The 27,363-nt window shown below is 37.8% G+C and overlaps 1 protein-coding gene across 7 annotated transcripts in view; it reads left to right on the top strand.

Moving 5' to 3' along the window:
* The window catches only part of WDR72 (WD repeat domain 72), a 113,403-nt gene extending 86,323 nt beyond the window's left edge, over window positions 1-27,080 (top strand). For 6 of the 7 annotated variants that reach the window (XM_065688910.1, XM_065688915.1, XM_065688911.1 and 3 more), the window contains 2 exons: window positions 19,314-19,412; window positions 25,413-27,080. In XM_065688910.1, the coding sequence (XP_065544982.1) occupies window positions 19,314-19,412; window positions 25,413-25,468 (155 nt within the window). In that variant the 3' untranslated portion in view covers window positions 25,469-27,080. Of the gene's footprint in view, window positions 1-19,313; window positions 19,413-25,412 lie in introns of those variants that run through there. The other variant, XM_065688913.1, reaches the window with a different exon arrangement.
* The last annotated feature ends 283 nt before the right edge of the window (window positions 27,081-27,363 follow it).

Raw genomic sequence — 27,363 nt, 5'->3', positions numbered from 1 at the left:
TTCTACTGAGAAAACTAGTTTATGCATAGGTCATTAGTTATGCAGCTTGCAAAACTGTAGTTTGCATTTAGCATCACAGTAGAAAAATCTCTTCAGGGAAATAATGGCATAAGAAATGATTTCTTAACAGCAAATGAAAGCCACAGATAGCAGAAACTGTTCTGGGATGTGTCAGGGTGGCTCCTATAAAGCAAAATTTGCTAAAAACTGGTAACTAGTACTTCAATTTGGACCAAAGCTAGATATAAAACATACCAAAATGGAAAACTAGTTTTCTACTTTTCTCTGTAGTGATTTTAGTAGGAGAAGAGAGAGCAGAGGGTATGTTAATTGCTTTGGGGAATGCTCTATTCCAGGTCAAGAAGAATAAATATTGTATACTCTGGAAAGCATGTTGATTTTTGCGGATGGTGCTAATTTACACATTCCTCATTTAGGGCACAGAGGTAATACTAAAAATAGATCCTCTGGTGGGTGTAGTAAGAAATAACATTGTCCGTGTCACTGCATAAGCATGCGGAACAAAAATTAAAATGGAACGGAGCGGTTGTACTGCATGAAAAACAGGAGAAATGGTGGAAAACTGCAGCCCACCATGCATTAGTTGTCACCACAGTGGCACAGGGGCAGAGGGTACATCGGAGCACCCCTAGGAGATGTGTTTAATAAATTTTGTGTGTTGGACCTATCTGGGATGATTTTCTTTAACAAAATTATTTCTTCCTGACTTCTCCTTGCCACGCTTCAACCCTTGTAAGCCCACAGAGAGATCCACTCCGCAGCAAGCATTTTTGGCTCTTGCTGAGCAAAGAAAAATAGAATTTCTGCTTATAGGCATTCCCATTAGCAAATCTCCTGAGCTCCTCCTCTCTCTCACTCTCCAATTAAAGCATTTTCAGATCTTGCTTAAGAGATGTATCTCAGACCTGGAAATCTAATTCTAGACTGTACTGTTCTGCTTCACATTGTTTAACCAGTAAACAATTAACATAAACCCAGCCGATTTATGTAATAGATGATTTAGTCTGCTAGGCAGCAGCTTGTGATGGTGCCCAGCCTTGCAGGGTCTTGTCAGGGGAAAATGGGCATGAAGCTGTTGTGAACAACTCTTTGTTGATTTCTAAGATGACTTGTACTCTCATAGCTATAAAATAGGGCAGCCATAAAAAAATTCAGCACTTTTTTTTCCCTCTTTTTTCTGATATTTTCCAAATATCCCAGATATATTCCTTTTTGAAGAGAGATGTGCCTTTGGAGTACCAAGGCACTATTTGGGAGGGAGGAGCAGCATAGGGGTTGAATTAGGAGCACAACTGTATATTAGATACTGGTTACCTACTATAGAGCTCATGTTGATCATAAAGCAGAGTGAGTGTAATGGTTTTTTTTTAAGGAAATCTAGCAGACTCACAAAAATACATGTATTACCTAGCAGCAAGACAAATCAAAGCAGCAAGACTAAGTATATTTTACTGATGCAGTGGCTGCAGTAAGGAATTCTTTCCCCTTTAGATGATGCTGCTGCCTTAAATACATGAAGCGAAGCTGCAAGCAGATTTTTGAGCAACTTTTGTAATCTAATCTATTTATAATCAATTTTTATTTCAATTGCAAGCAGGCTGGTAGTGCAGGAGCTGGTTGCTATTGCTGGTTCCCTAAATGAATACACTGAGATTTAGAAGCTGGGTTCACTAACAATGAGTTTAATTGGTATCTACACACAGTACTGAAGTCCCAAAATTGTATTCTGGGCACACACTTGAGTCAGTGAAAAATTGGGATAGATTATGTAGAGACAGTGTGTAATTCCCCTTGCAAAGTCCTCACAAGTGCAGAGGGAGGAGGATGTGTGCTCAAGACAATCCCTTGCGCTAGCTACCCTAGGTATTGGCTGCTACAAGGTGTTTAGAGGCAGTGATAAATTTGAGGGTAGTCATCTGACTTGCCTTAATCAGCACTGATTAAAAAGATCTAAATGGCTCCAGGCAGCCCCTGGATCAGAAGGATACAGATGCTCTCTCCCTTGTGGTATGCCAGTCACCACAATGGAGGTAAATTCTATCTATAAATGTCAGGGGTAACATTTCAGTCAAAAGTTGTACAGTGGCTTTCAGAAGAGCTGATACACTGTGAAGGTATAAAAAGAAGGTGAATGATACTGCAAATATTACGAAGTCATGTACATTGATATCAAGTCCTTTTGGGGAGGTTATGTTCTTTTCTGTTGACTCTGAAAAGATGTGGCATAAATAGAGGAGAACTTAAAGATAGACAAGAAAAATTAACGGGCTATATATAAGCACAATTTTAAAAGCTGGTTAATTTAAAGAGGAGATAAATAGAAAATAATCTTGTAGGAGTATAAGGAATTATATATGGTTTGGCAAAAGCAAATCAGCTACTTTTTTTTATCCTTTCTCATGATTCAAGAACATGCAGGCATGCAGTTAAACTGAAAGGCAGAAGCTTTAAATAGCTTAAAGGAAATGTTTCTTGGTTACATTTAATTCCCCAGATTCCCCTTCAATGAAATGGGGCAGCATCTTTTCTCCAGCCCCACAAAATATTGAAAGTTTCAGATTTCTTAAATACCAGTTGCTGTGTAAGTTAAAATTAGCTTATGCAAAGTAATAAAGAATTGAATAGAGCACAATAACTTTTCTATAGTGTTTTAATGTAGCTTTAAGATTTCAGTGTCTAAAGGACATCCTTTCTAAAAGTAATTATGGTGACTTTAAAAAAACATAGAAAAGCTACTATAGCTTTTGTAGTTCGTGTAACTAATTGTATTCATGGTGTAGTATTTAGGCCCCAGAAGAATCCAAGCAATTCTCTTTCTTTACAAATTGCATCACAAAAAATCTCCGATAAGGGTATTTAGAAATTTGGCCTTACGTTGCTAATTCACGCGGAGCATAAGCATGTAGATACACTACTGCAAATTCGTACTTGAGGAATGAGCAGGTTGTGGAGATCAGACCCAGCACCCAGGATGAAGTCAAATCTTAGCATTTCCAAGGTCTGGAATGCAGTAGTGACCCTAGGCCACTTTCACAGTGAAATCTAACAGTGAGTGAGAGAACGCATTCTAGTTTACTGCCCTCTGTTCTTCATGAACCATCTAGTTTGTAACTCTTTCTGAATGGAGCTGTTGAAGTGATCAGGAGAAAATTCTTCTTGGCCTTGCATGTTCTAGGCTTGTCTTTTACTCACTGGGGAAGCAATACATTAGGTTGAATTTAAATGAAATAAATTTAAACTTATCTTAAATTTTTGTTGATTTGTACTAAATGAGGTGCCAAAGAAATGCACTGTCAAAGTAGATCTCTTCAAAGTGCATCTGCTGACTGGGAACCCTTTACATGTGAAAAGATCTTAAAGAAATGTTAGTCAGGTATTATATCTGGTGGTTGAAGACCACCTAGGAGAAGTAGTAAAATAATTTCTGCAGTACGGATTACAGAGCATGTCATATTACATCTCACTGTAAATATCACTTTAGCTTTTTACAGTATACATATTTGCAAGTTTATATGCTGCATAGCACTTAAATGTCACTGGATCTAAACCCCTTATCCAGGAAGCTCATTAGTTGAGCTGTCTGTGTCTGTATATCTGCCATCAGCATCTGGTGAGAGGGCTGCTGCTGACCCTGCCAGACTTGGGTCATGAGGTCGGCAGGTCTCATTTATTATTCAAAATTGCTTTCTGACCTTTTATCAGCTAGGTCAAAGAATGCTGCATTCTCCTTGGTTGAATTTTATAGTGAAATCAGTATCATGCGCAGATAATATAATTACCAATTCATGTGAATCTCATCCCTCTCTCTCTAAAAATGTACTCACTTTGGGGTTGATGAAGTTCGAAGAGTTCCCTGTGCAAATGCATGTATGCTTCAAGACCATGTGTACTTTATCATCCTTCTGAAATAGCACATGTAGCTTCACGTCTAATTCGTGCTTCAAATTGTGCATCTACCATTGTTGCGGTACTGAGGCAGCTAAAGGCAGAGCTCCATAGTTAACAGATGACCTCCCATTTTTACCAATAGATTCCTTTTCACTGTTTGTGCAATATACATATCCAACGTGTTTTCAGCAGTAACTGAAATACATTTCCCCCTTTACCTGCACACATATACCAGCTGAATATTGGAGAACTTAGAAGAACTGTAAAGCAAGAAAAGCCAATAAACATGAAGACTGTTTTCTTGGAGATTGTAACAGATTCTGGAATGAAAAAATAATCCCTGAGTGTAGAATATTTGTTTAAATATTTTCTGATTACAAACGCAATGTTGATCTAGGGAATCACTTGGCAGCATGATTTCAGTCCCAGAGAGAATCAAGAAGACCCTGGCAAAATTAACAAAGAACTGATGCTTTGGTACTTTCATTCTATATCAATAAATAGAAAGCATGAATGACAGTAAGAAAAATATTTTTGGAATTTTACAACACTAAACTTTGAAAAGAAAATTAGCCATCAGCTCTTAACAAGTCATACTACAGTATGGGAAATAGGGAACCATAAATGCCAGCCTGATTCTTAAAGGGAGCTGTGCAGTGCAGCATTATTCCTCTGGAATGATTTCATCCTTTTTAAAAGAAGGAGCCAAAGGTCACATTGGTCTTGCCCTTGAAGCAGACAATATGAGATGTCAGCTTGTGCTTTCTGACACTGCATATGATGAATAACCTTGACGTAGTAATAAACAAATAACCTATATTAACATTTATAAGCACAGTGAAGTATTAATGCAATATATACTTCAACGATACACTGTGAATATACAGCTTTCATAGAAATGGCTTTCTTCTAGTAATACTGTACTGAATTTATGGCATGTTAAATATTGCTGTAAAATACATATTCTTTAAGTAGCAGAATGTATACATATCTGAAGTATAACCAACCATATATGTATAAATAAGAGCAGTACTTTAAACAAGCAGCCATGAAATGAAAGTTATGCAAAAAAAAGGACATCTCTATTCACAGATACTCAAATTGTTGTGAATACTTTATATTTAGTGTTTGAAATTCCTGTAGTCAGTTTTCTTTGTACATGCCGCTCTGTCATAATTCAGTATTCAGCTAGGTTATCAGCTATTCTCTTTTGATATTTCCACTAGCAGAGAGAAATAATGGTGTGCTGGTAAGATGTCAAGGTGTACGTAATGTTTGGTAGGAATGAGATGTTTTCTTCAGAGTGTGGTAAGCTTGGAGTTCCAGTTATTGTGGGGAGAGTTATAACAGTGTGATGGTCCTTTTAACAAATTTCTTAGCTTTAAGAGTCTTGTACTCTTTATAGCTGTCTTGATCACACATATTTGGGGGGAATTTGGTTTGGTTTGTTTTAAATTGAAAATTAAACAAAGCTGTCAGATGTTAGTGAAATGCTAACATTACAGTGTAGTACTTAGCCCTGTGCAGAGTTTGATGTACAGAGTTTCTCATATACATAAGTAATACCTGTATCTTGCAGGCATTCTGTAATTTTGTTTGCTTTTAAGCACACACTATGCTCCCAAAGAAGTAACCTATTTCTAGCATAGATGAGCTGTGTTGAGATTTCTCTGTATTCTTTCTGAATGTTTTAGGGATGTCTCTGGCTATTGTTACATGTGAGGTCACCCCAGGTCCTATTCCAGCCTTTGTTATTACACAAATTCTGTTACAATCGCAGTAAATAAATAGTCACTGTATGTGACAGTTTGAGAAACACCTTCCATGTTAACACTTGCAAAATACCATAGCACGTATCCCAGTGTCCTTTATGAAGTGAAAAAAGGCATTTATCATTCTCATTCCACATATCATGAATATTGCATGTCTATGAAAGATACTTAGCAGAAGGTGTGTATACAGATGAGATCAGGGATACATTTCAGAGTACATAAAAGGATTTCAAAGATTCTAAAATTTAGGTTGGAAATGTGGAAAATGGCATGCTATTGCTGTAGATGAAAGAAACCAAGACTGCTAGTTAGAAGCCAAAAACAATTTGTGGAATTAAATGAGAAGAAAAATGTATAGAAAACAATACAAAGTAGATGAGTGAAAAAAGTTTTGTCTTTCACTTCTAACAAACATTTAGCTGCTTAGAGTTTGACATCTCTTTACAGGTATTCCTATCAGTATTCCTGTCATTAAGTAGGGTTAACTGCTAGAATTAAATGAACAAAGAAAAAGGATGATCTATTTTGTGTTACATGAAACTTAAGTGAGAAGAAAATGAATATACATCCAAAGGAATGTGCAGTTTGAGGACACTGATTTAAAAAAAAAATCTGCTCTTCAGTGGGTGGCATTGTAAGAGTATAAAATCCAACAACAAGGAAAGTGAGCCCTGACTATTCATTTGCACTCAATAGCTGTCTTTATGAACTAAAACAAAACAAGTGGTTGGTTCTTCTAAACCACATTTTCACTTTCTGAATGACTGAGTGATTCCCTTGGAATGAAGCCTGAAGTGGCAGCTCTGAATGCAACTATAAAAGTGTCAGATATAGTAAATGTGTTTTATAACAATACAGTATGGTAATAGACTGCTGTGATCTGAATTTTCTAAACTTGAGTTTAACTCTTCACATTGGTATAGTAATTTTAATCTGTTCTTTAGCCTTTCAGGTTTTCCTAGGAACAAAGAATGTTTCTAAATTAATTAACAAACTCTAGGTAGTAAATGCCTTACAGAATCAGCAGATTCGTTTGCATACACTTGATGTCTAATAGGCCACACGCATTGTAGATATTCTTTCATATACTGCCCCAAGAATTCTTGCAGTTCTGTAAAGATGTAAAGTGGCAGAGGCAGGTTATTCCCCTCTGGAAAAAGCATCAGCCATGGAGCAGTTTATGGCTAGAAGCTCACCTGCATTTGTCATTTGACTGTGATAAGGGATGTGCAAAAACTTGGGTGCCTATGAGCTTTGGTGGCTTTGTGCATTTAATTATTGAAATTGCGTATGCTGCTGTGCTACAGCTGTGTAGTGTCAAATCATTGGACTAGTAAGGTTGAGGCATTATTTTGGAGCTGAGAGTTTATTGGGTTATTTTGGAAAAGCTTAGGCAGATTCCAGAGTGCCAGTTATATTCTGGTAGAAGTGAATTTGTCTCCTGCTGTTTTGAGCCTAGTTACAGAAAGTCATTTTAGTGTACATCATCTGTTCTAGTAATTTTTACACATCCATTATCATTTCTATACTGCTTGCTTCATCTCAATCGCCTTGGCCAAACTCAGGTTGTGGTAAATCAAGAGCAGCTCTATTGCTTTGTTTAAAAGTGCACCTGGTTAACACAGAGATGAACTGAGTGCCCTGAGCAGGGCGTGAGCATTCTGTGATTTATTTTACAAGAATGCTGTGTTCTCTGTTAATTATGCTGGAGCCGTTGCACTGTGCTTTTGAAACTGCAGTCAAGGTCCTGCTGCACGTTTTTACCTTTTTTGTGCAGGAGCCTTTTTGGCATTTCCACTTCACTCATCTTGCAGGCTGGAGTTCAACCTTTAGTGATCTCCTGAAGTGGCAGTTTTGTTTCCTGAAACACTAAATTTGTCTTTATCCTTCCATATATAAAGGGATATATACAACTGTCCCTAGATTCACCTCTGATTGTGCAGACAAGCTGATAGTTGAAAGCATGTAGGAACATAAGCAAATCAACCAGTAAAAAAGAAGAATACTAGCAATACAATTTGAAGTACCTACAGGAGACATGTGGGAGGGACACTTCCATATGGAATTTCTTGTTGAGGACCAGATCATTTCCAGATAGCCAGTGTATACCTAACTTTTCTATGTGTGAATTGAAATCTAAATGTGCACAAATAAACAACGCTCTGAGAGAGGTAGTTTTCAGAATACCTAAATAAAGGTATTCCAGATATTTTTGACTAGGTATATTGCAAAGAGCAATAGAAATTTTTGCTTTCAGAATTAACAAGAAACTAATGCTCTTACATCAACAAAATATCAAATTCTAACCAGTGACTTGGCTACCACAATAATACAGCCAGTGAATGTAATGTTGTTTCACCAATCTTCGTAATTTTATGGCAAATCTTATGGTACCCTTCATGTTTCGTTTCTGAATGTCCCAGTTCTTACAGCAAAGTGATAATATGAAAGTATTAACTTTTAGTATAAGAGAAAGAAACCTCGTACCACTGAAGAATCAAGTATTGTGGTCAAAGCGGGGCAGTACCAAAACTGCAGCCTTTTAAGTTGGGCAGCACTGAGCAGTGAGTTCCTGTTACCAACCATATTTAAGCAAAGTGCAAAGAATTTAACATTTAAAAAATCCTGCTGCTTCTCCAGCTAGTTTCTGCCTCACACCCTCATGTAGCACTTGAATGCAGCAAAGAAAGCGTGTAGGAGCTCACACTTGTGTTTCTCCTTTGCTCTTCATCTCCCCCATGATGCTTAACTCCAGTAAGAACGTGGTCTTGTACCATGTTTTACCTATCAACAGCACATCATCTGCATTTTCTGAACCATTCTTTTTCGTTCCTCACACGTGTGGTTTCAAATGGCCTCTGAACCACAGGGACACTTGTCAGTCATCTCCTTAGATGCCTGTCTTCTTGGAAATCCCTGTAGTGTCTGTCTTACCTGTTTATTACCTGTCTCAAAGTGGAGGGTCCAGGCTGTTTTGTTCACTTACAGATACATCTTGCTGATGGCCTGAAGAATAAGGTTCAGCGTACAAAGTGGAGGTGCAGTATTAAACAGGGATCATCTTTTATCTGTTAAGTACCTCACAGCTCTCTGTTTATCTTCTTATTTGAGGGAATGCTACCTTCATTTTCTGGAGACATATCCTTTGGAGCTTAAAGGGGAGAGTCTGTTTCTTAAACCTGTGTCTGTTTTATGGTAATTGAAACAAATGGTCAACATTCATTAGCAATATAATTATGTATCATTCATCAGTTCAACAATGCACCTTCCTGATACTTACACATATCAACAAATAGTGCTTATTAATTCACGGAATAGCAAAGACCAGATTTTGTTTTCAACTGCATGAGGAGAGTAGCTGCCTTAATGTTAATCTAGATCCATGCTCCTGTAGCACAGCCCAGAATCATTGTCAGTATATACAAAATAGATTTCCACCTACACAAAAAAAGGACAGCAACTCCTAGTAGATGGTGTTTGGGAAAAAACACAAAATTATATAAATACATCAGATGCTGGTTTGCTTCCCCAAACATGAGTTCACTGCAGATCTAACCATGTAACTAGAAATCATTAATTAAATCCTCTGCAGCCAGGAATCATGCATAATGTAACACAGCTACTGCAAACAGTTCACTCGTGATCATTTAAATTTCCTTCTTGCTCTTACAGACATGAGGAGCCTGTATTTGAAGTAGTCCCTGATGAGATTTTGCTTTTACATCCTTGGAGAATGTCCTTGTGCATATTTATAGGACAAAGTAGAAGGATTACATATGTGGATTTTTGCTTTCATGGTATTAGCTGTAAGCATTAAAGTATACATACCTTGACACAATCTGATCACATATGCACACCTCAAAAATCTCTTCACTGCATAGAAAATAAGTGGCCTAATTCTCTAAGCCTTTAAGTAATAATACTATGATTGGGTCATGCATGTGAGATAGGCAGTTTTATATTGAAGATGCAGATCCCTCTGAAAAAAAGAAAAGGATTTCCTTATTTTCTGTTAACTTTTGTGAAGAGGATTTCAGTTAGCATACACTGTAGGGCAGTGTTATTTCCGTAGTACTGCCACGTTAGTGGTGAGAATAGATAGTTTACTACCTCAGCACTGCTAATGTTCAAAAAGGCAATTTGTTTAAAGGACAGGGACAGAAGAAGAAGGAAGTGGACTTCACAAAGTAAGGACTGCACGGCAGTTTCACTGCAAACTATCTACTAGTCATACAGTACTATCCAATTAATCCATTACTCTTACAAGCGGAATCCCTGTATATCCAGGTACAATCCTTGCCAAATATCTGGACACAATCATAGGCTTTTAGGATTACAAGTAAGATAATAAAGGATAATGATCAGAAATTAAGCACACCAACACAGAATGCTTGGGTTAACTGGGCTTGCCATGTGCACTGTAAGGCAGCAGTCTGTTAGGTTTAAAGTGAGATTAAGGAGTTGTGTAACCTGCAATTATGCTGGGTTTCATTAAAAAAATAAGATGATTGGGCTCAGTAGGGCCCTTCCTTATATTTACCTCTCTTTAATTGGATTTGGAACTGCTTAAACATCTTTGAGTTGGAGCTTATAAGAAGATGATCCCAGCTGTTTTTCGAAGCTTAAGACAGCAGGCAGACAACATGATCATGTCAAGACTCATACTAAAGCCTTAATCCTACTTTTTCATCAACTAGCACTACAGCTGAGTCTTTAACCTCCTAAGTACTAAATGTGCTTTGGATCTCTCACAATGCATTTGCTGTCAAATGTTATTGTCTAATAATATTAATTTTTGATTCCTTTCTGAGAAGGACTTTAAAGAATAGTCTCTGTCTATCTGAGGTTGAGGAGCTGTAGTGTAAGCCTGTATTTTCAGTCCTTTTAAAAATACAGGTTATAAGCTTGCTCCTGCTGAAGTCTGCTGTTCTCTATGGAGGCGAGGGATTGCATTGACCTCTACCTTGCCTTTTTATAACATGAAATCCAGTACCTTTGTAGCTATTTTTCATTGTACATGTATTACTAGGTTGCCTATAGGTTTATAGTCAACAGGAAAGAAATTGCTTTAATTTTATTCAGGTCTTTTTCGTAGGAACTGTTAGCGTGACCAAAAGGCATTTTCTAGACTCTTAGCCTCAAAACTTGCTACCCAGAGAATTATTTAGTTTGATAATCCTGCAGTTGAATAAAGATTAAATGTTCTAATGAGGTTTTCTTGCATCTATTAATAGTATCCATGCAATGTGATAATCTGTACTGCTCAACATCTTTTCCCTTTTCCCTTTTTTTCCCTTTTTTCCCTTTTTTCCCTTTTTTTTTTCCTTTTTTTCCCTTTTCCTTTTTTTTTCCTTTCCTTTTCCTTTCCTTTCCTTTCCTTTCCTTTCCTTTCCTTTCCTTTCCTTTCCTTTCCTTTCCTTTCCTTTCCTTTCCTTTCCTTTCCTTTCCTTTCCTTTCCTTTCCTTTCCTTTCCTTTCCTTTCCTTTCCTTTCCTTTCCTTTCCTTTCCTTTCCTTTCCTTTCCTTTCCTTTCCTTTCCTTTCCTTTCCTTTCCTTTCCTTTCCTTTCCTTTCCTTTCCTTTCCTCTTTTCTCCCCTTTTCTTTTTTCTTTTCTTTCCTTTCTTCTTTTTTCTTTTCTGTTAGGTAGTGCTCCGATTTGTCCTAGTGACACAGGGCTGCCAGCAGGAAAGCAAGCGTAGTTAATGCTCAGCTGCTCAAACCAGTCAAGCAAGCTAGCAAGTCCCAGCTGTGCTACTTGATGTTTTTTGATTGCACCTAGTCCTCAATCTGTGAACTGTTTTCTGGATTTAGATTCATCAAGCTCTGCCGCTTTAAAAACTCATGCAGGCAGGCATCCTAGGATATGCCATTATAAGCTGCTGCCAGGGGATCTTCTAGGAGATAAATGGAATCTGTGTGAAGTAAATTAGTGTGAACCAGTCAATCTGTGTGTCAGCCTTGAGCCACATCCATGGGTAACTAGCTTGCTGACTGAAAAGTCCAGTCTTTTGCCAATCAGAGGTCTCAGCCACCAGGAAGCAGTCCTATACAACATTAGTTTCTTGGAATAATGCCTGTTTGACCAGCTAGTGAAACTCTTCAGTATACAGTACAGTACTGCCTGAGTTTACTTATTGCTTACAATTGAACTGAAAATCTTTTTAAGTCAGATAACATTTTAACAGTAGGGAGCATCACAGAAATGTCTTGGAAATAAGTACTTCCACTTTCATGCAGCAGCCATTCAGTAGAGTCATGCTGTGCTGCAGTTGGCTTTACCTCCCTATCAGTAATACATCTTCAAGGCCATAATGCAAAAGAATAACAATAATCTGGCCAGAAGAGATTAATAAAGAAGCTCTCTGTATATTTTTTTTTCCCATGGATTAAGCTATTTGAACAGCTTTGATCAAGAGAAAGGAAAAGTATGCAAGCTGTAACATTCACATTATGCACAGGGATATGTCAGTGCTATAACTGTGCTGCGCAGTTGCATTTCATTTTGGTTTTAAAAGCAAATTAAGGTAATATACAGCTAGAATGCCTCTGTAGAAATGGACTGAACCAGAACCCTCTGAAAATTCCCTGATTAATGCTTTTCTGCTTGAATACCAATCAATCTACTGTCATGAAGATAATAATGTCAATACTGTCAATGCTGCGATTTTAAAAGCATGAAGTATTTCTTTATTTGTTGGTTTTATAGAAGCTACTGATACACTGATAAGCAGCCATATCTGCACTATGTACTCTCCCACACCATTGATCTAATGAGCAGAAACGAGGGCGGATTTTGCTATATATTTTTAGAGAAGGGGACAGGTGACAAGATGCTCTGTGCTTCAGTTCAGAAACAAACCCAAAGCTGATTTTCTGCATCAGAACTGAAAATTCGGCCTTCTTTACCAGGTCCTGTAAAAATTGTTTCTCTGTTGCATCTCAGTTACTGGAGGGGTTGGGGGGAAAGAGAAAGAGAGAGGCATTAAGAATGTTGATCACATATGATCGCGTTGGTTAAACATGCACAACCACACATTTAGCGATGCTGGAAAAAAGAAACTTGGGCCTGCTAACTGGGGAGGACATTGAGGAGAAAAAGCAGTGAGTGCATAATGACAAGAATTAATTATTTAAATCCTTTAATAATAATAATAATAATTCTTAAAAAATCCATTTTTAAATGCTCCTGAGTTTTACCGCAGCACGTGCTACAGAGCTGTGCTGTGAACATTGTGTGGGATTTTATGGGAAAGTATTTTATTTCTTGCAGCAGAACCCACTGAGACGAGTTTAACTAGTTAGGTGTTTTATTATATATACTGCACAGAATACATGGACAGATTCTGGTATAAATCACAACTAAGATCAAGACAACTCCTTTAAAATTGAGTGAATGTTTCATTGCACTAATGAAACAAAAATGGGATGTCCTTTGAGAACATAATTTGTTACATGCCATTATATTTTAGTTGAGCGAAGTAGGGAAGTCCCTCTGGGTGAATAAAACTTCAAGGTATATTGGGAAAAGAATCACTGAAAATTTCAGTTTTCCTGTCTGGAGCAATGCTGTCCTCAGCCATACAGGGAGGGAGGAAAATGAAGTTTTAGGAGCTTTGGAAATTTAAAATATACAGAAGCCTTAAAGGAAGCCTCACACTACAGAAGAAATGTTTAGTTGCCATTCACTTAGTGAGTGGAATGAGCTTTGTTTGCATGTAACTTCACACAGTGCAAGAGCAACCTCAGGTGCGTGGGTTAGTATTTCTGCGCACTGAGGTCCTAATTCTGCATTCAGTGTAATGGATTTAAATCACTGTAGCTTCCAGTTTGACTTATTCCATACTGGCTTTTTTCAAGGACAGTTCTAACTTCCATATGCTGCAGCACTCACTTAGGCTAATAATGTGTTTTCCAGGTTATTTTCTTAATCTCTCTTTTTAAAATTAAAATGCAGTGAAAATTGGGCCACTATGATATTTAATCATAGAAGGTAACAGCCAGACATTCTCAGTTAAATGACAACTGCAGACATCCGTGCAGGGCTTTTTAAATGACACTCAAAATTATGAAAGGACCAGCAACTGATGTCTTCTGTCAGTGAGATGAATTAGTGGTTTATATGGCCTGAGAAATGGTCTGGAAAAAACATAGGGTTCAATTCAATAAGGACAAGAGCAAGGATCTAGACTGAGGTGGGATTAATCTTCTGCAGAGAGACAGGATGGAGAAGAAATAGCAAGGCAAGTTTCTCAGAAAAGAATCTGGATCACATGTTGAGCATGAGTCAACAGCGTTTGTGCAGTGGCAACAAAGGCAGGCACCTTAGCAGGCTCTGTAAACAGGAGTATCACCTGTAAAACCTGTGAAGCAACCCGTGTGCTGTACTCAGCACTGGTGCCATCAAGGGCACATCCCCAGCCTACCCGACTCCCTGCTCTGCTCAGCAGAGAGTGCTGCCACCCTAGCGGAAGGATGGGTGCTCCATACTGGACAGTGTAACTTCACTATCTGCTTTTTCCATTTACAGGTGATTGTGGTGAGTGATGCTAATATTTCATGACTGTTTTGCACATTTCTTATGTTAGTGAAACCTTTTTGTTTGGCATCAAAATACGCACAAAAAGCTAAGTAGGACAGTAATCTTCAACCAGGAAAAGAGATGGTTAAAAGAGGGTAAAACCAAAGGACTGTTCAGTCACAAGCATCATGGAGAAAGTGTGCAGGGCTCGTGCACATTCCTTTTCTCTCACAAGTTTTACAGTAATCTAATAGCGACATACGCAAACAAACAAAATGCCTACCTGTGTGGTAAAGCAATGGAGCTTGCCATGTTAAGACACGTTAGGGAGTTGGATGTTAAGGATATGGAAATTCTATGTGTTTAGGGGAAATTCTCTGTGTTTAAGGGAAACTTGAGGAGTTTGTGGAATAACTGTGGGTTAGTCAATGTTTAAAGAAAAAAAACCAGCTTTTGGAATTCCCTGGGTTTCAAATTGGCCTTTAGGAGTATTACTGTGTGATTGTTGGAGTCCTACCCTCACGATACTTCATCTCAGCAAGTATAGCTCTTGTTATGCTTTTTATGATATCTATGAAATCTGCTTTTTAAAATACTACTCAAAGCATTTATTGCCCTGCTCTCTATCAAGCTTCTTAGATATAATATGGTAGGCGCCCATAGATCCCATGCATCTTAGAAGTGGCATTGCAGCACGATTGTTTTATCCATTTATGAAATAAAAAATACCAGCATTTTGTTTCCCTTTGCAGCTTTTTTTTCATGCAGTTTTATTTAGATTCAGGTTGCTTTGTGTTCTGCACTGGACCTTAAATATATTTCTCATCTATAGCCCATATTGCCTAATATTTTTTTATTAAAAAATAATCTTGCCTTATCCAATTCTTTTGAATAACAAATAAGTTCTTGTTTTCTCTGCAGACAGACTGTGTTTAAGTTACTAATCCGCCTTATCAATACAAAGGCATCGTATCAGAAAATTCTAACTGGTTTATTCACCTGTGTTATGCAGACTTCTCTCTCTAACGGCTGCCCTCTGAAAATTGGTGTGCAGAGCAGGTTATTTAGGCTTTAGTGTGTGATATTTTCAGAGTTTAAACAGAACATGAAGAAATAAATGATAGTGATGAGTTGTTGCTGTAATTAGTGATTAGTGTATGTTCACAAAGAACGGCTTATAGTTCAACAGTTCATTCACACAAAGACTGTTCTTTCATAGACTGATCAGCAATCAGGCTGTGATCTCTTTTAAGGAATAGTTTGGTTTCATTTTGTGGAATTTTATAGATATGAAACTACTTACATATGTGTTTCATTGAATACAACAATCTTGCAACATTATTTTACTATTGTAAATGCCATACCTATTTTTAATGTGTTTTTCTGCTTCAATAATGTAAGAGAATAGCTATCAAGTTCAGTAAACAACTCTTAAGAGCTTATTAAGATGAATCAGAAAAAATTGCCACTACTCTCAAGATTGATCCTGTACAATGAAGATTTATATCATTTTTACATGCTAAGTTCAAGGTCATTTGCCCCAGTTAAATCTGTCGCTTTTCCTTATTTCCGTACAAACAAAGGTAATTTCTACTTTCCTGTAATAATTGAAATGACACCATACTGAATAGAAAAAAAATGTCATTGGAGTTGTTGTAGGAGAGATTGTTGTTTCTTTACTTTTTCTCTGACTTGTAGATTTGGGGCTCATTTATGCTCCGGACATTTACATCACTTTGGCTACAAAAATTAGCTTTCACATGGAAGCAAAAGTAATTTTAAGGTCCATTTAAACCCAAAGTAGGACAGAGTATCCGCAGAATGAATAAAGATCACACTGTTATGTTTAAATAACTTAAATTCCATCAGCATCCTGTAATTCTCCTATTGACATTTGCACATAAAATCTTGTTTCCCTAAAGGAACATACAGTGAAGTAGATCTTAGGGTTAAGAGTTTTTCATTTTTTTCATTATTATATAATGCCATTTTTTTACTTTCACTCTGGATGTGGGCCAGTCCGTTCCATCCTTATTTTTAACTTTCAATTCCCTTTGTTCTTTTATGATATTTTTAAGCAACCTTCCTCTCCAAATTGAGCATGTCATGTGATATTTTAAGAGAGAAAGTGCTAAAGGTCTCTCCTAGATCCCTTTCTTGCTCACCGCATACGCTCATTGTGTAACTTCACAAACTAGGCTGTGGTGAAGTTTATTTGCCTGTGTTTTGTCTAGGGAGGTGTGTGTACTTCTGAGAAGGTGACAGGGCTAAGATACACATCCCTCACTCGCAGGAGTGACCCAATCCGAGCTGCCGGGCCTCTCTCCTGCTGTTCTGAAATACACACTTTCCTTCCTTCAGTTTCTCCTGCTGACCCACGTTCTCTAAGAGCTGTTTTCACACAGGCTGTGCTAGAGGTCTGCTTCTCTGTCCCTCCGAAAACCCTTTCCATCCATGCTTTCCACTCCCTTTAAACTGCTCCTCATGACTCCTTGCCACCAGCTACTCATGCGAGTGTTTCATCATTGGTTTTTGTCATTTGTCAGCATTATCAGCTCTGCCTGTGATCCCTTTCTTATCATTTTTGTCTTTCTTAGCTTTCAATGACTCCATCCTCTCCTGAATCTCCCCAAATCTCTTCAATCTCTACTCAAGCATATCAATGGGAGAGCCTCCTGCTTTGTCAGAGGATCTTGCCAGCCTGTCTTGGTTTCTTTCTTGTTCACTTCACACCTTCCTTCTGATGTATCTCATCTGTGTAAACCTGCTTCCAGCTGACTTTTATTCATTATGCTCTGAGTTATTTCTCAGGTGATACCGTCACTAAAAAACACCTGCTCAGCTCTGCCTTGTTGTAAAATCAAGCAGGTCAGATTAAATTATATGACTTATGCTGACAGGGTCTGGGACAAAGGGAGGGCACTTGAACAGGTTTGTCCTAGTCCTGTTCAGGAGCAATTACGGCACAGACTTCCACCAAGGGAAGTACCTGCCGTCTTCTGACACTGGTGCTTGGTGCTGCGAAAGCATCTCCGCTCTTGGTTCACTATGAGAGTTCTTCACTGGGTGAAAACACACAACTCGCTTTGAAAGGCTCGTTCTGAATCTTGGGTCACTGCTTTGTGTGATGGAGGAGACACCTCTTATGATTTTCTCTTTGTCTGCAGAGGCATAGCCACCTTTTATACTCTGTTGGAAATTTTCCTATTGCTCTACTTCAGAGCAGCTCTGACTTTTAAATTCAGGCAGCTGTTATGACTCCATCTATCACAGCACAGTGGAGCTGACTGCTGAATGGGAAGAGCTGCTCCAGAAGGAATGTTTTCATAAATTTGGCACAAAATAATTTTTTGAAAACAGAATATGTGCACTTGGGTTTTCCAAGTTTTCTTTCTTGAAGTGGGAATTCTGGCCTTCGAGTAGTGTATTGGAAAATCATCTACATGGAGGAAGAAGCAGAGAAAAGTACAGATATCTTTGAAGACATTTCTTCCTGCACATATCATACTATTTTCATGTGTAAACAAGAACATTTGTTATTTATTATAAGCTTTTCTTCAGGGTCAACTCACCTCATGCAGATTATCATGTCAGCACTTCCATGGCAGAGGCAAGAACTGAAAATCCACTTCACGTGGACACGCTGGCCATTGATACCAGTCTGCTCGCTTTTTGTAAGCTTAGAGATTTAACCAGTGTTCCTCCTTTACCCAAGCAGAGTTTTAATCTTGGATGGTTAGTTGCCATCCAAGGCAGGTTTTTAGGCAAAACTTACTGGCTTCTGTTGGTTTGTTTGAAGGTGAAATGCATGGTGTCACTATAGTAGATTTTATTATTTATCATTTTTTAATATTGTATTTTCAAGGATCTAATTCCACACTTGTATGGAAGCTCTGATTGCTTCAAACAGACTGTATAGATGCAGGAGTCAAAAATGATGGAACCTTTTGGTGACCTGGGATCAATAGCTCCAAACTGAGGGAAAGTGCAAAGCACTGAAGTGGAATATGTGTCCTTTGAGCTCTTCCTGTCTGAATAATGCCCTGAGGCCTTGTTGATTCACTCATAATCTTGGGAAATTTAAAGGGCTGTTTAAATGAAGTGATCCTGCAGCAAATATTCATTAAGTAAAATAAAATAATATATAAAGAAAATCCACCCAAAGTTATGAGAGAACAAATTTCTTGTTTTAAGAACAGGACAAAACTACACTGAGACTGTGTATAGCCGTTGGTATCCCCATCCACATGGAAGTCTAGAACCTTGCTTAATTTTCTAGGTATTAGGAAAAAATAAGTATTTCCTTGTCACCACTATTTTCATAAGAAATGGGATGAGCTAAGAGTTTTAATGGGACTGAAAAACTGAGATCGAGTCTTTACGGTGCTTTTCTGTAAAATATTGTTTAGTAATTGTATTTGATCTTCAAACTGTGTTTGTGGCTCCACGTGATGATGAGGAGCAGAAGAGAGGACATTGACAAGGGAAATACCTCTCTTCTGTTCAGGAAGACTTATGTGGGATTTGCCCTACACAGACAAATAATGGTTTTCATGAAAATATTTTCCTGCTCTGAAATGAAAATGGTTTTAGCAATTAAGTAAAAGAAGAAATCAAATTGGGCAATCTCTAAAGCATAACTCAGTCTGGTTTTTACTGCACTTTGCCATTATCACTGATTTTATTACACATTTTAGCTTGTTATATACAACATATTTTCGTCTTAAAACTAACACCATTTCTCTCCCTGGTGAATGACTGCAGTAATTACAATTCTTTACTGGGTTCCTTGGTGAAACAGACGAACACTTTTTATGGCTTCTAATTCATTTAATTATTTTAGGATTCTGTAAGAAAAAACTGATTTTCTCCTTCAAAGGGATCGCATTTAAGCCACTGCCTCAAACTTCTCCCTGAATGAATTCTTGTCTATAGATTTTTCAACTGTGCTGTGGTTGCATATAAGTACTTTGAGTTTCTGTTTTATTTCCATCTCTTATTTGTGTTTACAAATTATGTCTTCAGCATTGAAAGCTCTGCAGAAAGCCATGAAGTGTTTGTTTGTGAATACATTACATTTCTCCCTCCCCCTGTTTTTGTTCTGTATTGCTCCAGTCAGTGTGCTGAAGCATGACAAGAGCTCCAACTCGGCAAACTTCCAAGATGTGGAGGATACGCCTGACAGATGCGTCTTGGAAGAGTCTGAGAGTCCAGGTGAGAGGCATTTAAAGACAGACACCAAGTATCAAGTGATAAATCTGACACAGCTTTTGGGTCTGTAAAAAAAAGCACATTGTAATGCTGTTTCCTTTTTAGCAGCTGCAATGTCAAATTAATGGTCACCTCCAGGGGTCACAGTGTGGAGCTGTTATCCTTTCCTCTTTCATCAAGAATTCAGGTCTTAGAAAGGATAAAGGCTTTATGACCAAAAAGAAAGCTGACACTACTAGTTCATTATAATTAGTTTTGGACTACACTGCTTACTTAATATATGTACAGTGTCTGACCCTTTGAAGGTAGCATGAGATTATGAAAAATTAGAAGGACTGTATATACTGCAGTTGAGTGTAGCGGCAGACATTCAAATGCTGTATTTCTGGGGGAAAGAAAATTGGTGGCGTTAAATAGCTTGGTCCTTTTCTTTAAATCAGCTCACAATCCTTATTTCATTTTAATGGCTTTTAACATTGATTCAGCTAAATACAAGAACATCCATAGAGTGCATCCTTTTTGGTGACTAAAAGATTTATCTTCATGTCATTTCATTATCTTTCTCGTTATGGAACAACTACAAAATTTATTAAATGAATTCCAAAGGGAAACAATTAAATATAAAACGTATCGAATCACAGCTGATTAAAAACATTCTTTGTGACTAAATGCTAAGATCTTTTAAGCAAACTGTGAGTTTGACCCACATACACCACATATGTAACCTGCATGTAGTACTCATTAGTGAAAGAGTTAAACGTCTTTCTTCACTTGTTATTTCCCTTCCCTGCTTTATCTGGTCTCTGTGTACCCTCTTGCATCTTTGTGTGCTGATCCGTGTATCATATTTTTGATTCATCGTCTCTGTGGCCTGTCAGCTTAGTTAAGAGATTTCCAAATCTTGCAGCCTGTGCTGACAGGGGGCAGCTGCCAACAGTCCCCTGATCCTTCCCCAAGGAACACTGCTGAGATTTAATTTTCAGTCAAAGGGTGCAGTCTGAAATCCATGTCAGGTCCCCTAAGTCATCTCAGACCCCAGATAGGACCCATGTCTGGGGGATTATATTTCAGCACACTCCACTCCTCCAAGATTCCTTGGGAGTTCAACTGCTGTCATATACCTGATTTGAACTACATTCCCTTTTCATCTTTTCCACAGAAATGAACACCAGTATATGTTAGAATAATTGAAACCAATGAATTGTAGATCCATATTTGTTTTAAAGCCACATAGGCTTGGACTCAGCACTGTACAGCAGAAACCAGCATGAGATTTAGAAAGAAATACATAATCTGCTCAGGAAGGAGCCAAGTTTGGTCCCTTACCACACCTGCGGTGGTGCATGGCAACTCCTTCAGAAACTGTCTATAGTCCCTTCAATGATGACTATGGACAAAAATGTGGATTGTCCAAGTTGTGATTGTTCTGAAGTGAGAAAGAATTAAAACACTTTAAAAATTAAAAAAGAGATGACACTAAAGTGTCCAGGTAAAGAACTCACGTGCCTTAAAGATAACATTAATTTTAACCTTAAATTACTTCTGTGTGGCAAAGTGTACACATTTGGATGGGAACTTGAATATCCAATTCTGCACTCTGCATATCTATATGAAGTAATGGAAAGGATAAAAGCCTGTCAGGAGGTGATATTGACTGGCAAAAATACATGTTGATAAAGCATCTAAACTTAAAAACTGAGTTCCATTCGGTCCATCTGACATCATTAAACTAGTAATAAACAATGAATTACTCTGGCTTTTGTTTCTGTCCATTCCTGCATTTTAAGACATCTTGTCTTATAGGTCTGAAAACCTCAGGAGATTTCACTACTGGTCTCACTGCTTTCCACTGAGAATTTGTGGCTTGGTTGTCATGGAGACATCGTATTTCTCCAAGAATTGCTCATATTGATCCGTGGACAGGCGTAAATGGCCAGGCGAATGTGAGGAGTAAAGGGGGTTGGGCAGTACTATAAAATGACCAGAGGTTATGGGTCGGAAATAAGCTCATAGCAAACACTTAGGTAAAGAGAAAGAAACAGTTTCATTTTGTTTCAGGATTTCGGTTTTGCACTTTATGCCATTGTCTTCTTTCACTATAGACTGAAAGAAACTTGTTAGTCACTTGTCATGTCAGATCTTTGGTGCTTGTCCTGACACAGCTGTCAGCCTTCCAGCTCTGTGCAGTTCAGGGACACACAACAAAGAGCTAGGAACATGAATTATTTATTGCTCCTTGTGCGGATGAAATTCTGTGATAAGAAATTAAGACACTTCTGACAGAAGTGCTTGTTTGAAAGGAAAGACTTGGTAACACAATACATTTACTTAAAACTTACCGTTTAGTAGCAAACATTGAAACAATAATATGACAATCCGTTGGCTATGATTTTCTCTAGTATTTCTCAGGTGCATTAACTTTGAATCGTATCTTGGAATCTGAGAGTGCCTGGGAGGTCAGCATTTGGTTTGGTGCAGCCTCTGACTTTAAAATCTTTGAAAGTCTGGGCAAACTTACGAACTCCATTTTACAGTTTTCATTTTCAAGTCACTGTATGTGTTCTGCGGAGCCTCTTCCGCTTCACTTGCAATAGGTTGTCATATGTGAAAAAAAAAGATGTTAAGAAATACATTAATTTTCTTATCTCTTCTGATGAGGAAAAGGTGAAAATATGACAATGTACCTGCAAGGAATTCCAACTATTCCTAGAAAGGGTCCTTTATTACAACTTCTACAAGAATCAGGAAGGCTCTAGAGCAGCCATTAACAGAGATCTCTGCGTTGTGTTTTCTACTGGTGAGAGGAGCAGTCTCTAACCTTGACATTAGACTGAGACTTATTTTAAAAGTGATCTTCATTTCCTAAAATCACATAAAGCTTACTCTGCTTATTTCTCTTCCACATTTCCTGTGTCCTGAACATGTTCTCACTGCTCTGGATGTGGGCCTCCAGCAATTGTAGAAAAAGGCATATACTCAGATGAATAGCAGGAATCCATTTGACTACCCAAGACACCAACCTGAGATTTACCTGTGATTTCTTGTATTCAATGTGTGATCGGAGCTACTCTCAGATAGGTAATAAACCCCCTCAACCTGCACTTTTCTTTTGGATAATTCACACTAAACACTTTTCACATGTGATGGACACAGGTAAATATCAGACTGCAGTTTCTTGTCTAAGTGAAATGGATTTTAGTTGCTCCCTTCATGTGCCTACAAGCTGCCATTATCTGTGATAGTGGCTCATGTCTATTTTAGCCCACACACAGAGGAGATGCTGGGTTTCTCTCCCAGATGCCTAATAGTAGGTTTATCACTGCCATTTTCCCCCCATGCTGAGGACTACTTCTGTTTGACATGCAAAGCCTTGGCTTTTCAAACTTGTCTCTGCTTTGGCCTTGAACATAATAATCAGATAAGAATTACATCAGCTTTTATAGAACATCAGCTTTTATAGAACTTTACTTTTGATCATATCAACCTCCTATAAAGAATTCACTATCCCTTAGAGTGCTTCTTTAATATAAATAAATACTCTCAGCAGTGTTTTTCATTTTATCAGACAAATTTTCCACATTTAGGAAAACAGAGAAAGAGGCCACAACTGAGTGAACACGTATGTGTTCACTCAGTTAGTGAACTCAGAAGACTAACTCAGTCTAACTCGGAAGTTAGACTTTTAGGTCTGAGCTCTTCACCCAAGTTTTCTTGTACAAACAGTGGTGGAAAATTCGCACCTCCAGAGGGCAGATTGTCTTGTCCAAAGGGAGTTGCTTGAGAAGGGTTTTAAGGGGATTGAAAACACTCTGAATTTTGCCAGTCAAAATGTAAGAGGATTGACACAATTTGAGGTGTCTTAGCTTTCATATGTGGTGCAAGCCCACTAATGAGGGTTCTGCAAGTACAGCTTTGGTGAGAAAAAGCAGTAGATTTTAGCTGAAGCGACAGGAAACAATGTAGGCAGAGATGTCCTTTGCCTCTTATTTCCCCACTCCTCCTCCCGTTCCCCTCATAGACCCAAACCTAGGCCTCCTCTTCCTCCTAGCTATATCCCCTCTAGCAGACTACTCGATCCTATGGTCAGGCTGAGCATCAAACTCCAAATAAGCCCTAATCAGTGCACTACAAGCAGTAGCACAAGCCATCCCCTATGAAGATGTGCAGAGATACTGCAGTAGTCTAGGCAATAGACTGTTACTTCACTTGGTTATAGGGGGAAATTGAGTCTTCCTAATGGAAGATTGAGTTGGAAGCTGTAGACAGAAATTACAGTGTTTTCTATCTTCCGAATGAAAACCATATAAATGGTAAGAGCCCTATATGCTTATGGCCTTCAGTAGCCAGTCTCTACCTGAGCCAGCTGATTCCTCCTGCAGCTCATGACCTCTTCCATCCATTCATTCCAGAAACATTGCCCATATTAAATTTTTCCTTCTTCATTTTTTTACTTTTCAAGGCAGAATGTGATTCTTGGTGAGTAGCAAATAATAGTGAATATCCAAACAGTTTCCACAGCCTTGCTTATCCTAGATAGACCTTGGCATAGAGAGGGGAAAGATCTCTGACTGTCCATGAAATACAGTCTATGAGAGACAGAACTGCAGCAAATAGAAATGAGAATGTATCAAGAACAGATTCTTATTAGCCACAATGTGCTTAAAAATACAGCACTAAAATTGTGACTATCTTGTTATCAGGCAGGTTATGATTACTCTATTGAATATTCACTCGCCAGCTCCATGTTTCATCCACTGAAGAGAATGTTATTGAAATCATCCCTGTGTCACCAATACGGCTGTTTATCAGTACACAGGCAGAACATAAAAATAAATATTCAGTACATTTCCAAGTATGAAACACTCCAGAAAAGCATGATTTTCTCTATCTGCATCATCATGACAAGTAGGACGGATTGTGGACTGGAGTGCTTGAGGTTGTTGATGATGATAACAAGCAGGATTAGGATGCAATGTAGGGGCAGCCTGCTGATCTCAGGCACTGATCACCCATACAGTGGCTGTGTCTAGGAATTATTCCAGAAAGAATTTCTGGAATGCAGGCAGAGATGAACCTGTAAGAGCTTCACTGCAGTAGATGCAGTGTCACAAACTATCAGCATTTTAGGTTTTTAGTATCTTGAATCACAGGTTTGGTTTTGTTTTAAATAGTAAATCAAACTGTATAACTGGAAGACTACACAGTGGACATTAGGAAAACGTATACCTCTGTCTCTAGGACACAGAGAGGCAGAAAGATGATAGATACGATAAATGTACAAGATTTCCATTAGATTGGGAAAATGCAGTGTGTGAAGCTCTCTTCATAATCATGGACTCATAGAAGGTGTTGCATCTGTTTAGAAAGTGTTCCTGATACAACTAATATTTAAAACTCGGGTTATAAGTATTACAATATGTCAAACAAGGAGAAATCATTAAGCTGAAAACAGATGATTGAGAGTGTTCTTCTGTGGAATTCTAATAAGGCACGACAGAATTAAAGTACAGTGTCTCATTAGCGTAACTTCCCATTACTTCCGTTTACAGCTATTGTACGATTGTTTCTGCTAAAAGAAAATACATAGAATTTGAAAATTACATTTGCAGAGGAAACATCAACAATCTTTTACTTTAAAACAGAAATTATCTCTCTGCTGATCTGCTGCATGTTTTCCCTTACAACAAAAAAGGAAGACAAAGGAGAAGGCTGTTCAGGTGAAAATTTTTGAGGAATGCCATTTATTCTCTTGAGCTCTTTTGGGTTCCATATTGCCCCCTGTGCTATAGCAATGATTGTGTAAAGAGTCTTCTGGAGGTAGACTTTTGATATTTGTTAACACTAGCATGATAGTGCTGAAAGTTTTCATTCTGTTACAAAAATTATAGAGCTTATTACTCTATAAAAAGATTGTGAAGTGATTTCCTTTAAAAAAACACAAATCTTGCCTCTTACCTCAAAATTGTAAAATCGTTAAGGCACATGAACACATTTCTTTTCCAGATGAGATGAAGTCACATCCCTGGATATCTAAGGTGTGCTCCTGTAAGGTGTGTTAGAAAACCTGCATAGCCAGAAGAATTAGAAGATGCTCAAGAACAACCAAGAAAGAATATATGTGGTCTGGACATGAAATGGCTTATTGTAGTTATTATTGTATGCATTTAACAATTCATTTTCAGAAGAAATACATGCCATAAGATCAGCTTCTTTTTGCTCATTTATTGGCTTCAGTTCACACTTCCATCAGTAATAGTTTTACATTTATTCAACTAAATTTAGATAGTTCTAGCATAGAAAATATGAACTCTTTATTTTAGATGTTTTTCTCTAGTTTATGTAGTGATCACAAATCTTAGAACTTTGACCATAAAAATTTGCATCAGTTTTAATAATCTTTTATATATATAAAATTTAAATTTTTCTCTCTCCTTGCTTCTGGCTTTTATTGCCAGTAACATTTTAGCACTGATCAAAAGCAAATGCATTTGAAATAATCAGAAAAATTACTTGCATTTAATTAATTACCTTGGAGTAGTTAGAAACAACTAAAATACAACAATGTTATTTGCAGAGAAGAGCATGGGAAATTGATTATAAATCTGGTGGTATCTAGGATGTGAATTTTCATTTCCTATAAATACTACCATCACCATCGTCTCTGGAAATGTGGTACCGATATGAAGTTGGAGAAGCTGATTGGAGGCCTCTTCTGAAATGATACTGAACTTCTATTTGTGCTCACTGGGAAAAGCAGCTATACATTTTTGTCTTTTAAAAAATATATATTATTATGTTTGGAGAATATTTGAAGCCTGTTAGACTCATTGGCCACCTAATGTTCTTGGGGATTTATGCTGGTTTGATAAATAATGGCTACTCAGAGCAGTAAGCTCACTTTCTGTATTACAAATTGTCAGAATGCTAATGAAGCCAAGGGGACTTGAGGATGTGCTTTTCTGGATCTGTACCTTTTGGTGGAGATAATGATCTGATGTGATCCTTCCTAACTGTCAAGCTGCTTTACCTAGCAGAATGAAGATTCCTCCAGTGTGGAGCGATTCCCTGGCAATGAATCTCTTTCTTAATTGTGGGGAAATGTCATGGCTACAGGAGTGACAAAACCAGGTTTCTGTTGCCGTACTCTGGCCTGATTTTGGTTAAACAAACATTAAACCTTTTTCTTTTGTTTATTTATATCTCATAAGTCTATATCTCTAAATGCAGTGTATGGCAGCGAGGTCTACAGAAACATTGATGGATGGGCCTTTTGAGAAGTAGCATTTCCTTTTTTATTCACCTAAAGAATATGTCTTTAAAATAGGTTGCAATCCAGAGAAGATAAAGATATTTTATGTATCTTTTACTTATATGAGCTTGTATTTGAATTATGGTGACTAAACAATCTGGATGTTGAGTGTTAGAGCTTCGTTCTTTCATTTATTGTGCTGGATGTCTGGGATAATTTCGTTGACTAATTTATACCTGTACAATACAACTGAGAGCAGAATATGTCTTCAGCTGACATATATACTCTTTTATGGTTAAATCAGAGATGTAGACATCAAGAATGTAAAAATAAAATTGCAAATATAACTAGAGGAACTTAGTAACTCTACAGGAACCTTGCAGTCTGTAAAATAAGTGGTAAATAAAGGATGGACCTTGCTATCTCCTTTGCCACACATCCTTGTCACCAGTCACCTCTAGTTTGCTGCAGTAGGCTTCCACTGGCATTGAAATGTCCATTTCCCTTCACAGCAAACATTCCTGCTTTGCATCAGCATCTGCTTGCTTGGGCCAGCTCCATTCTTAGTTGCAGGGTAACAAACCTCCTTAAGACTATTTCTGTTAGCTATTTTAAAACCTGATAGGTTCAAAGAGGTCTCATAGCTCAAGGAATTGGCATTGTCCTTAACACCCAGTAATGCTGTAGTAGCAATTACATTTGTGC

This window comes from Lathamus discolor, chromosome 8 (assembly GCF_037157495.1).
Source record: "Lathamus discolor isolate bLatDis1 chromosome 8, bLatDis1.hap1, whole genome shotgun sequence".
NCBI lineage: Eukaryota > Metazoa > Chordata > Aves > Psittaciformes > Psittacidae > Lathamus > Lathamus discolor.
This window is presented reverse-complemented; position numbering and strand designations above follow the sequence as displayed.